Here is a 13480-nt window from a genome sequence, read left to right on the forward strand (position 1 = left end):
GGGTGCAGGGGGGGAGGGGGGTTAGGTTAGAAATTTCAGATTTGAAAGAAATATATTTGAGGACTGTGGCCGGTATTTTAAACTGACCGAAATTGCGCGGTTTCTCCCCCCGACATTGATTGATTGGTTGGATAGTAAGATAGATAGATACAGATTACAGCTAGATTGACAGATAGTCAGATAGACGGAACAGATAGATAATTTGACAGATAGTAAATTGACAGGCTATGAAAAAGACTAATAAAATAGATATTTTCATATTTTTAACCAGCCAGCAGTGAAGTTTTTAAAACTAAATTGAAATATTTTGTCTTGTCCTATTTAAAGTAAAATTACAAAGCAGTACAGTACATGGAAGGTTCCCTTATTGTACAGTACGCCCATTGTTTATTATATAAGAGGCAGATTAAACTGTATTATTGACTCATTTTGATCAAATACCAATTTAAGCATCCTCCCCAAATTGGGTAGGTCTGGTCACTTTTGTTATATTTTGAAACGTCATTCTGGGCAACAATAGACTTTCATTAGATCACTTGGACTTACACACAGATAACCAGACAGACAAACAAAATAATCATTAAAGATGAAATTTATCAAATTTTTGATTTCATATAAAAAAGTTTTTTAATGAACTTTCATCCTCACAGATGAATAATAATCACTGATGAATTTTTTCAGATTAATAGATAGATAGATATAAAGATACATATAAGGATAGATAGATAGATAGATAGATAGATAGATATAAGGATAGATAGATAGATAGATAGATAGATAGATAGTAAAATTAGTCCAATAGATCGATAGACAATTTTTTTAACAATTTATTTTTAGATTTAATTTTTTTAAATCAAAATTTAAAAAGAGCAGTGAATTTTTTTCTCCGACCATTTTATCTTCTTTTTATCTGATCATACATCTTTTCTTCTCTTTTAGAATTACGCATTCTAGTCTCGTGTAGACAAGGGAAAATGCATGTTGACACATAGTTCTGATTCATACTATTCTTTAATTTGTTATCTTGGTGCCAGAAATATCAAATTAAGAATAAAGATGGATAGATAATTAGATTGATAGAAAATTAGACGGATGAAAAATATACTTTTCTGGGTTCATTGATTGGAAGAAATTAATCTTCTTCATTTCTTTTGTATTCACGTCTTATTATTAATCTTAATAGACTGTCTTCATCCTTTCTTTTCATTTATTTTCATCCTTTTAATCCTTTCCATATTTTTATTCTTCCTATCCTTCTCATCTTTGCCAAACTTTCCATCATTTCCATTCTTTCCGTCCTTTCCAATCTTTTGTGCTTTTTATATACGTATCTTTTCAATACTTTTGTTTTTCTTCCATATAATTTATTAATATTTTATCTCTTAACCCTATCCCTGCTGGGGTACTTGAAAACCCCCTCTGACTCTGTACTACGCCCTGATATGCTAATGTTTAGACTTGTAAACCAATAGATGTGTTTACAAGTCAAATTGCAGGTTGGGTCTCTCAAATCTCAAATCTGTGTAACCCTAGATAGGATTAGTCTTAGATGCTCTCTTTCCTCCTTTATCAAATTGGCCTTAAACACAAATAGAGTTTTAACTAGGTTAAAAATATAAAAGCCATATTTATTGTAAACAAACATTAGATTTTGGTTTTAATCTGCACCTTGATTTTGTCTTTTGATTCCAATAAAGTAAGTGATAATAATTCTGCTCTTAAAAAAAGAATAAAATTTATATTTTAAAGTCCTTTTTTAAAGCTTAAAATGATCTAAGTAATAAAAAGACTTGGGATTAAGATATTTTTAAAAACCTCTACATAAACCGGCGCAAAGGCGCATCTAAGATAAGACCCACTGGCCTAGGTCCAGGTTTTCTCCGAAATTTGATATTTGTTGTCAACAACTTCAGCCCACGGGCTGCAGGATGCAGGTTGCACGTGTGCTCAGGGAATATTGAAACTTTACGGGGCATTGCGCATTATAATTTGTTTCGACTGTTTATAAAATACGGGGCAATGTGCAGAATTCGTTCCAACTGTCTATGCAGTTCCAATTGATCCATAAAGAACACTTTCTATAAAAATTGGTAGTGGTTCATTTTTAGATTAATTATAATTCCAAAAAGGACCATAAATTTACTTCAATGATTAGATGTCTATTTTTGCAAAGCAGGTTAATTTTTAACGAAAACTAATTGAATTTTGGAATTTTGAGAAAAATTTGAATAACCATTGGAATAATTTTTTTTGTAAGAATTTTTCAGAGAACTTAAATTGAATACAAAATGTAATATTTCCTTAAAATATGTTTAAAATTAATATTAAAAAGCGTATGTTGTTTTTATTTTCTATCGAATTTATTATTTTTTTTCTTTTGGGTTATCACTAAATTTTCAAAATAAATTATAAGTATTAAAAATGTCTCCTAAAATATTGACTAAAATATATTTGGTCAGCCCCCACTCCTGGCTAGATAGGGAAGAAAGAAACCTACAATTGTAAAAATGCAAAGTTTCAAAAAGTAATTGAAAAATAGCTTGTAGCATGTCTAATCTGAAAAATTGCATAATTGAATTTTCGACCTGTTTTTGCAAACTCATGGCTCACTAATTACAGCCACTTTAAGAAGAACCAAGCTCTTATCGTTTGCAAAATTTTCTATTGCAAATTGTTTGCTAAACCTGTATCTAAAATGGTTTTACTTATTTAAGAAAAAAGATTATTTAGTTCATCAAAAGATTAATTAAAGAGAAAAACTTGAGTTAGACGTTGTGTGATTTTACGAATTATAATTTTGCAAAAATGGCTGAAATTATCAGGTTTTTCAGAAAATTTCTTTCAAATTTTGGACCGTGAAACAGATACAGGTTTCATTCTGCAATACTAGTGATAGCCCCATTTCAACCTAAGGGTTGTTGGAGATTGGAGGGGGGTGGGTTCGACCCCCACTGTAATCCAGTGGCGGCTCAAGAGCGGGNGAAAGATATGTGTAATATGTGTGGAATGTGTGGAATTTGAGCGTGAAGACCAAATTCTTGAGATAGTTAAAGAAATAGTTTAATAGACAAATAGTTGAATTTTTCTTAGTGATACTTTTAAGCTTTAAAAAATCTATGAAATAATAAAAAGATCAAGTGAAACCATTTAAAGGGCAACAAAGTTAACTAAAAGGTTGGAATAATATATTTTTTGGTTTCTCTTTTAAAAGTCTAACTCTCTGTTTCAAATCAACGATTTCTATATCATCAATTTTATTACTTTCTTTACCATGGGTAAATTTATCTTGATTATGATCATAGCTCCATCGATTAATCATTATTGTCGGATAAAAACTAGTTTCAGGCCCACAGGTGTCAGGTTTAGAGAAGAAAAGGGATTGTTAATGTTTTTAAGTGATTCTTATAGATAGAAACAGAACCTTTGCCACAAACTCTGATTTCCTAATACCTATATCTTTGCAACCCATTGTTGTATACCTGAAATAAAGAATTCTTTACAGTAATTAAACTAAGTTTGAAAAACAACTGTTTACAGGATCAGGTTGCAAAGATATCGGGATCAGAAATTTTGAGTCTGTGGCAAAGACTCAATTTCTTTTAGAGTTGTATTAACGATTCTCAACTAGGATTCTCAACTAGGATTCTCAACTAGGATTCTCAACTAGGATTCTCAACTAGGATTCTCAACTAGGATTCTCAACTAGGATTCTCAACTAGGATTCTCAACTAGGATTCTCAACTAGGATTCTCAACTAGGATTCTCAACTAGGATTCTCAACTAGGATTCTCAACTAGGATTCTCAACTAGGATTCTCAACTAGGATTCTCAACGGTGCCCTTTTTAACATTTCTTAAAGTAACGTTTTACTGTCCGTGCTTTCTACTGAAAAGATGGAAGCATTTGATTATTTTCTATTTTGGTTTTCTCTATTTAATTTTTGCTGCAGAAATAATGGAGGAAGTTGTCAGTTTTCAAGTTAGAAAAAAAGACATTATCTTTCACATATTAATCAGATAAAGGTTAAAGGGTAACTTTGTGAATCGGACAATTGAGCTTAATATTAAACCCTGGGTCAGGTTTCATGCTTTTGAGAAATAAATAATCAAGGAATGAATTCCAAACACAAAAGAGAAATTGTTGATTTAAATGATTCTTCTTATTTTGTTATATTTGCAGTGTTGTTATTCGTAATGTACGACAGTGCAATACAGCATATTTCTTGAATAAAAACAAAGGAGTTCAAATTATGAATTGTTGCAAATTCATTTCTAAACAAGGAATTAGAGCCAAATTATCAGATGCATAGTATACAAATATAAAAGGATCGTATAAACACATTCAGTATTTATTAAGCTATTAAAAACTTTTGGGGAATTCTTAAAACTCGTCATTATGGATTTTTGAATACATCGATAACCAGAAAACTCGGAAATAGAAAGACGACTCTAAAGCAATACTAAAGTGTATTTGATGGTGTTACAAAGCAAAAAGTGTTTCTAATTAGATACTTATTAAGTGCAAAGTGGGTCTGTTGCTTTTTATTATGCTTATTGGACAATTTGAAGTCATAACTTGAGTCTAAAAGTCGTCTTTAGCGTTATCTTATTATCATTGTAGATTTTGTACTTACGTGCAGAATTGGTGGGATATGTGTGCTGAATATGTGCTGAAATTGCACGTGTGTAAACTGTAGAGTTTTGAATGTACAGCTGGCTTGAAAGATATGTGTAATATGTGTGGAATGTGTGGAATTTGAGATATTCCCCCCCCTCCCCCATCTCGTCCATCCTTCTTCATAAATTCCCCAAATCCGTTGTACGTCCTTTTTTTACCAAATCCTCCTCCATCTTCAACCTTTTCACAAATACCCTTTTTAAGTCGAAAGAAAAAATAATTTACATTTTTTTAGAGTTCATATTTATCCCTAACTTTGGTTCAAGCTGGGGGGGAGGGGAAAAGAAGAGTAGATGGCGGGGGAAATTTTAAGGATGGGGGGGGGGGGAATTAGCGACACATATGTTCCCCAGACAGTTCTATTATTTTAACCCAGTGGGGGATATTCTCATCACTAGGGGGGATTTCTATCTATTTAACTATCTTAAATCTTCATAGCTCTATCATCTAATCAGTTTTAAAAGTATTGAATTAAGTTATTAATTGTTATTATACATAAATACATCTTTATATACTTAGTTTGTCTGTTTAGATTACCCTAGGGAAGGGTTATGGATAGTCAGAATTGAAAAAATTGCCTTCAACACATATAGATTTATGGAAATTTTGGAAAATCGTCGAACAAAAATCCGCAAAATATGTTTGTTATTGTTTTTTTTTCATGCAGAAATAATGCTCACAGATAGAGCAATAATTAAAGTTGAAATTGAAGATTTATCAGTTTAGAAATTTTTTTTATTTAGTTTTTATAATTTACTAATAATATTATCCATTAGTTGTTATATTAATTTCTTTTCTTCAGGTAGAATGATTTACTGCTGAGTTCCATCTGATTCCAGTCTTGAGAGGTCTAGCCCACCACCCCTCATAGTAAGGGGTATTTCAGAGACAAGAACCTCCAAGTTTTGGAGGAGCCTTTTCATCCTTGCCCCCGAAACATCTATCACCCTGGAGGCTCTCCAGCGAATCCATATGTCGCCAATGGCGGCCGGCCATTTTGGATTCCATCACGCTAACCACGAGATGGGTATGATGCGTGCCGGTTTGTCACCGCACGGGTCTCCGATGCGCCACAGCCTGAGCCATAGTCCTGTACATAGTGTACACGGGGATATGATGCGGCATCACAGTACGGAAGAGAGAAAGTCCCCCTTGCAACCAACTCTTATAATGCAGGTAGATACAGCGATCCCATAAAAAAGTGGAAATAAAAGACGATATTTAAACAATGCTATGTGTGTTTGATGTTGTTTTAAAGCTAGTTAAAAACCAGTAGCTTAAAAAAACTAATGAGATATTGTACATTGTATTGTCATATGTGTTCTATTGTTATACAGTAAATTTGTTTTAGCTGCCTAAAATTAAGTTTTCAGTAAGTTAGACATTTAGCAGTGTCCAAAAACCGTAAGACTAACAACAGAAAAAAAAGAAATCAAAAACACTATAATCTGCAAATTCAAGAGAAAAAATCAAAAATACTCTTTGATATTCCCTTTGAAACTTGTTTTCTTAAAATGTATTTGAAAAGTTTTTAAAACTTAATGTTTAATTCTTGCAATTCTCTTCTAAAAGCTAGCAAATTATACCAGTAGCCACCCATCTAGACAGATTAAAACTGACACTGGTCTGAGTTCTCAGAACTTGTTACATGACACTTGATAAATTAACATGTTATTAGTTAGAAATGCTGTCCGCCTGCAAGGAGTATCTGAAGCTATTAATCAACAGATTGCCAAGTACGACAGCAGTGAATTCGACGACGACAAGGAGACCCAGGGCCAGGACGCCGAGGGTGTCTGGTCCCCCGACATCGAGCAAAGCTTCCAGGAGGCCCTTGCCATCTATCCTCCATGTGGCCGCCGAAAAATTATTCTCTCCGACGAGGGTAAAATGTATGGACGAAATGAATTAATAGCTCGATATATTAAACTTCGAACGGGAAAGACTCGAACTCGGAAGCAGGTGAGCTCGCATATCCAGGTTCTAGCGAGACGAAAATTGCGAGAAATCCAGGCCAAGCTAAAGGTTCCTGGTCCACACGGACACTCTTACCTAGAGCAGGCGCATAAAGAGAAAGCGTTGCAGCAGATGCAGCAGATGAGCTCCGCCCAGATAGTCTCCGCCTCCGCCCTGCACAACAGGGTGATGCATCCGCATCATCCAGGGTCACCGCATCATCCGCCTTCCCCGCATCATCCTCCTGTATCATATCATCAATTCTGGCAACCTCAACTACATCATCCACAAGAAGAGTGAGTTTACCATAGTAAAAAAAAACTGATTACTCGCCTAAAACTCAAACTTTTAAATCATAAACCCAACCTTAGACATTTTTATTTAGCAGAATTCATAGTTTGATACATCAAAGGTGTTGGACATCAGGTTGCAAAGAAATTAGGATCGAAAGTAAGAGTTTTAGGCGAGTAATCAACATTCCATTTTTTAGATTAAAGAAAAGAAATACATTTTTTTACTTTTTAATATTAAATTTTATTTTCAGTGTGAAACCGTTTATTCAGCAGCCTCCTTTCTCCCTGGGAGAGGTGAAACCTCCCATGCCCTTGATGTGCGGGACCCCGCCCCCCATCACCCCCCACTGGTTGGGGAGATCGATTGCCACGAGCCGGTTGAGGTTGTTGGAGCACACAGCCTTCGTGGAGCAGGGTGAGGGTGAGGAGTATCAACAGCATTTCTTCGTTCATATCTCAAATAATGTTTCCTACACAGATCCAGTTCTTGAGGTAATCATCTTTATTTTTTGTATTTTGATTTAATATAATATTTACGATTGATGGCGTAGATTCCAGCGACCTTTCAATAAAAATTGTGGCCTGTACGATTCAAAACGGTGCTTTTTAACCTTTAACCGTTGTCTGATCAAGGATTAAGGATTAAGCGATTTTCTTTTTCTTTTGCGGATCAGAGTCCTACTGCATACATGCCATTTTTATACCTCATTCCGATTTTATAAAAGTCTCAATACGGTTTTTAAAGTTTTAATCTTTTGATATTATATAAAGGAATTGAGTTCTTGCCACACACAGAATTTTTCTAATCCCTCATATCTTTGTAACCTGATTGTGTAAACCTTTGATATTTCAAAGATAGATAGATTATCAATCAGAGTTTGTGGCAAAGACTCAATTCCTTTCTGGAATAATTTAACAAATCCTAGTTATTTTTATGAAAAACTTATTTATTAATATCTGAAAGTTTTTGCTACAAACTCAGATGTTCCGATATCTTAGTAGTTTGCGATGGTACAAAAAATTGATATTAAAAACTTAAACTAATTGATCTAACAGAATCAATAGTTTGAAATATTAAGGTCTATGGATATTGAGTTTCAAAGATATTGGGATTAGAAAATAAAAGTGTGTGGCAAAGACTCAATTCCATAGTATAATCAACAGTTAGAATTTAATTATATTTTACTTTAATTTTAAATCTTGTTCAGCCTGTAGATGTTCGACAGATCCAGGACAAGTTCCCGGAGAAGACCGGAGGGTTGAAGGACCTGTATGAGAAGGGACCCAGAGATGCGTTCTTCTTGGTCAAGTTCTGGGCGGATCTTAACACTAATATTTCGGACGAATCAGCTTTCTACGGAGTCAATTCAACGTAAGTTTTTCAATTTCAAAGAGTACAGTGTTAGCCAAAAAAAAAGCGGAAAAGAAAGTTGTTTTTGTTCAGGTTTGATCAAATCTGACTTAAGTTTGTTATTTTTAACTGTTATGACTGATTATAGTCTCAGAAAATGTTTTGTTGATCTACAGAATTTAATCTTTATTCGATATCCTGAATCCTGATTGCATCCTGAAGGGATAACTGAAATATAGAGATCAAATTAAAAGTGCTCTCTGTGTATATCTGGATCAAACAATAGAGATTCTGAAAATCATAAAAAAAATTCTCAGCTCAGTTTATGATTTACTTACAAACTTCCCTTGGATGTTTCTGATGAAAAGACGACATAAATTTAATTTTTACCGTTTATCAGTCTAATTCCTATATAAATCATTAAAAGGTAGAATAAGTGTCTTCTTTGTTCTTATTTTAGATAGAAATACTTTTTTTTTGTAACTGAGAAATATCTACAGTGGTAGGCGATTATATCAATACAATGCTGACGACCTTTGATTTTCATTTTGATTTAAATCAAGCTTTTAAATAGCATGGAAATAACAGAAATATAAATATCAAGAGAAGCTATCAATTGAAAAACTTTTTTTTATAACCTTTAAACTTGTAATTTGAAAAAAGTTTGTTAATAATTAAAACTTAAATAAAAAGTCGTCTTCTTTGTATTGTCATAATCGCCTAACACTGTAGGAGACAATTACTCCGACAAAAAATTACAAATAACAGGATATTTTAAAATAAAAAACGTCGAAGGAATCTTTTTTTCCCGTGATAAATATATATATATATATATATGGTAAATATAGCCCCTACCTGCTCCTTGTATTTATTTTTATATTTTTAGTTATGAGAGTTCGGAGAATATGACGATCCAATGCTCCACGAAGGTCTGCAGCTTTGGCAAGCAGGTGGTGGAGAAGGTGGAGACTGAGCACGCCAGGTTTGAGGGCGGGAGGTACGTTTACAAGCTGCACAGATCTCCGCTCTGTGAGTACATGGTCAACTTCATCCTCAAGCTGAAGCACCTGCCGGAGAAGTACATGATGAACAGTGTCCTAGAGAACTTCACGATCTTACAGGTGAGGAAAATTGAAAATAAAGGGACAGGACACGATATTTTAAGTAATCAAGTCATTCATTTATAAATACAGATTTACTGCAATAAATGCCCTTTAAACGTTTACCTGAGAGAACAAAATATTTCAGAAAAGTCAGAATCTATTCAAAGTGAAGTTGTAAATCTAAATTTTTTGGTACAGTGATAACCAGAAAACTCTGATGTAGGAAGACGACTTTATGGAAAGATTAAAGTGTGTTTGAACTTGTTTAAAATCAAATAGTTTTACTGGGCCCTTGTTAAGACATTTTATTAGTGAAATGGGTCATTTTACTCTACACATTCTCTGTGCCATGTTCATCGGACTAATTAAAGTCATAACTTAGTGCCCATTGGACACATAAAAGTGTGGAATAGGAAGACGATATGGTTAGACTCAAGTTATAATTTTAAGATAGTCCTATGAACCTGAAAAACAGCAGTTGGCAGTGTTCAGTGTTTACAGACCCATTTCAAATATAAAGTTGATTTTCTTGCTTCCCCTGAAACTAGTTGCTTTATTAGAGCATTAAATACACATAAGTTAATCTAACTGTCGTCTTCCCATTTCGCAGTGTATTTTTAATAAGAATTATTACATGTTTAAAAAAAAAAATAAAGACGTATTATTAACATATGTATATTATTTTCAGTGTTTAACAAACAGTGAAACCGGAGAGACATTGCTCTGTACCGCGTACGTATTTGAAGTTTCAACCAGTGATCATGGAGCCCAACATCATATATACAGACTTGTTCGAGATTGAACACGTTTTACAAAATTAAATTATAAGGATTAATGCAATTTTCCGTCCAACACGCTTTCGAGGAATCATGATCTCAAAATTTTGATATTTTTCCCGCGTTTTTTTTATTGACTGAGCTTCTGTGCCTGCAGTACGTTTGAAAACTGGATCTCATCGTGTGTTTACAAACAAAAAAGATCTCAACAGTTTTATGATCATTTATATTGGAACCATTTATAGATAAAAAAGTTTGCATTTGAAATTTTTTTGGACTGAACTAAAAAATACTGTTTTCTTCCCATTTTTTTGTCAATGAGCTATCAAGATTTTTTTCTACGTTTTATGCTTTATAAAAGTTTCAAATATTTTTTTATACTTCAAATGCAAATTCATTTTTAGAACCCAGGGTAGTTTTTTTTGTCTACGACAGAAGTAAAGTTGAAAGATACAGGGTCATTCACAAAGTAAGAAACCCCAGATTTTATTTCGCCTTTTACAAATATTCCGAATTTTCTAATTAACAAACTTATTTATTTGCCGCATTTTTAAATAATTACAAATTTATTTTGTATAAAGTTGTGGATAACCCTGTATTTGAATTAATTAAGACAAATCTTAAAAAAATAACAATTTTAAAAAGAATCCAAGAACCATGATCATCCTTGTGCCAATTAATCTGAAATGAAAACGCTTAAAGTTTTACTTGATGAGGAAATGTTAAGGATTATTTTTCTATTCTCCCGGAAAAGGATATTTTTAGAAAATGCATAATATCAAAATTTAGAAATATTCATAATAATTATTAATATTTGTAAATGAAAATAGTATTTGCTGTGATATAGTTAAATATATGATATTATATAATATTGTTTTATACTTTTGTAAATAAATCATTTCATGCATATAAAAAGTTTAAAAGTTTTGTCATTAAATACAGTGATGGCAAAAAAAAGTTTCGTAGTCGCAGTAATGTTGAAGTTACCTCATGAGTGTACGCTATACAGCGGATTTTCAGGATCAACTGATGGAAAAATACATGAACGGGAAAAGTATTTAAAAATTGAATTATTTTAAATCAATTTAAGCTACAATTCATACAATGTTTGTAAATAAAAAGATTATCAGAATTTAGATATTTTCAATCTGTCTTCGAGGTTTTAAAACAAATAAGCTAAAAATATTGATTTATTATAATAAAGCAGTTTAAACATTATATTACAAAATATATCGCTAAAAGGTAAAAATTTTAAAACAATAAACAACTGAGTCATTATAATACTTTTCAGGTTTCTCAGATCTGGGATTATTTCTTACCATTCATAGTTCACCAGAGGTTGTCCCAATAAACATTTGTTTTCTTTGTTCAACGCGGCATTATTTCGTAAACACCATTTTAGTAATTCCTGCAGATGTAACATTTCACACCTAAAACAATAGTACAGGCTATCCTAAGGAGTATGATATATAAGGGAGATGGAAATGACCCGGCCCGCCCTGCCATATGATTATATATACTTTGCAGACAGTACTCCATTTAAATAAGAAATATTTGTCTGGTGCACATGTATTCAGAATATTAAAGGAACAGTAAAGGAAAAATGAAAGGGGGTATAGGCTAAAAGCTAATATCTTTAGCTCTTGATCGCGACCCATGAAAGTTTTATCTGATGTTCCTGTCTCTATAAATTGATTTAAAACTGTGTTAAAATTATATGAAAATTCATATATGTAAAATTTAGAAAATCTTAAACTTAAATCACGTGACCAGAACTTTCACCAATGGCAGAGCAGTATACTGATCACGTGTCTCTGCCTGTATCACGTGACACTTTACTGCACTGTCATTGGTGGATTTTCTGGTGAAGTAATTCGGACGTGTAAATAATATTATGAATTAAATCTATTAAAAATAGAAATAACAAATATAAAATTAGAATTGGAGTAAACCTAAGTAATAATTAGCTTTCTCGGGGATATTATCGTTTTCAGATTGGTTGTATATTTGCTGAATTTGATCTATTTAAACCCACTATTTATACAAAATTGTATATATTTTAATTTTCGTATAAATTTGACACAGTTGTAAATCAATTTCTTGAGATAGGAAAATCAGATATAACTTTCTTGGGTCGCGATCGAGAGCTAAAGTGATTAGCTTTCAGTCTATACCCCCTTTCATTTTTCCTTTACTGTCCCTTTAAACAGGGAAAAAAGTAGACTGAATAACGCCGAGCAATACAAACGTATTTTTATAATATGAAAATCGTTTTATTAAATGTGGTAAAGTAAGAAACCACATTTAAAAATTAAAAGACGACCTTTAAAAACAATCTTGTTCAAATTGAGTACCGTCTGCAAAGCATGTATAATCATATATATATAGTAAGGCGGGCCGGGTAATTTCCATCTCCCTTATATTCCATACTCCTTGGGTTATCCAAACCAAATCTACCATTTTGCATTTCAAGAACGTGGATATATTAAGAAGAATGTCCAGATACTCTAAATATTAAGATATGAACAAGAAGGAAAACCACATTTTTGAAAGCTAACTATAGACATTACACGTACGTACCGTACCATCTTTTAAATTCGTCAATTGTCGGCAATCAACGATGATTTTCAAGTTATCTCTCAATTCCCATGTATAATATTTTAATTATTGACATTGATTATTTTTGAAAGAACCTAAAAAACCATGATACAGGATTGCCCACAGAGGATAGAAGTTCAATGACGACCTACACATTTTTCATTCTGTCAATCTGAAGGAAGACGACATTTTTAAGATATCATGTGTAATGATGAATCAAATAATAAAGCAAATAGTTTTGCAAATCAAATTTTTACAAGTGAAATGGATCTGGGTACACTGCACAATTGCTGTGTTTTATAATCATGTCTATTGCAGTCTATCAGTCGTCTTCCTATATAACAGTTACACTAACAAACCCAAGAAACAATAAATAGAAAATTACAAAGTACAATCTAGAAAGTCGTCTCTTAAGTCTCAGTCTTTGTGGATTATTATGAAGAATATGATGCAGAATCTTTCTGGTTGTTGTGGATAGCTCGACTAAGAACCCAGGTCCAGATATTGGATAGTTAGACTATGAACCCAGGTCCAGATATTGGATAGCTCGACTAAGAACCCAGGTCCAGATATCAGAATACGTTTCAGATCTAATAGGTTCGCGTTCAAGCAGAATATTGTGTAATCCTTCCTTCACAACCTAGATATTCATTGTTCTTATCCTTTTTCCGTTATCCAATATCCATTATCCAATATCCATTATCCAATATCCATTATCCAATATCC

At 32.7% G+C, this 13480-nt stretch overlaps 2 protein-coding genes across 3 annotated transcripts in view; one reads left to right on the top strand and one right to left on the bottom strand.

The window, feature by feature from the left end:
- Positions 1–6367: 6367 nt before the first annotated feature.
- On the top strand, positions 6368–11118 carry LOC111716524 (transcriptional enhancer factor TEF-3). Of its 2 annotated transcripts, XR_002768518.1 has the most exons (6): positions 6483–6929; positions 7178–7418; positions 8135–8298; positions 9164–9398; positions 10069–10409; positions 10561–11117. XR_002768518.1 is itself a non-coding variant. In XM_023492006.1 (5 exons), exons 1-5 carry the CDS (start codon positions 6568–6570, stop codon positions 10180–10182), a joined length of 1116 nt encoding a protein of 371 aa, XP_023347774.1. In that variant the 5' UTR covers positions 6368–6567; the 3' UTR covers positions 10183–11118. The 2 variants fall into 2 exon arrangements, 1 of the variants encoding a protein (XP_023347774.1); XM_023492006.1 differs by having other exon boundaries at positions 6368–6929; positions 10069–11118.
- Positions 11119–12292: 1174 nt separating this feature from the next.
- Positions 12293–13480, bottom strand: part of LOC111716526 (monoglyceride lipase) — a gene marked incomplete at its 5' end in the record, with an annotated part of 7457 nt that continues 6269 nt past the window's right edge. Inside the window, 1 exon segment of the mRNA XM_023492007.1 lies at positions 12293–13394. Coding sequence (XP_023347775.1) covers positions 13272–13394 — 123 coding nt within the window.

This window comes from Eurytemora carolleeae, unplaced genomic scaffold (genome assembly GCF_000591075.1).
Source record: "Eurytemora carolleeae unplaced genomic scaffold, Eaff_2.0 scaffold2092, whole genome shotgun sequence".
Taxonomy (NCBI): Eukaryota; Metazoa; Arthropoda; class Copepoda; order Calanoida; family Temoridae; genus Eurytemora; species Eurytemora carolleeae.

Coding starts and splice junctions, on each gene's coding strand:
- LOC111716524 (XM_023492006.1), top strand. CDS start 6,568: ATGTATGGACGAAATGAATTAATAGCTCGATATATTAAACTTCGAACG. Junction 7,419..8,134: donor ACACAGATCCAGTTCTTGAG/GTAATCATCTTT, acceptor AATCTTGTTCAG/CCTGTAGATGTTCGACAGAT. Junction 8,299..9,163: donor TTCTACGGAGTCAATTCAAC/GTAAGTTTTTCA, acceptor TTATATTTTTAG/TTATGAGAGTTCGGAGAATA.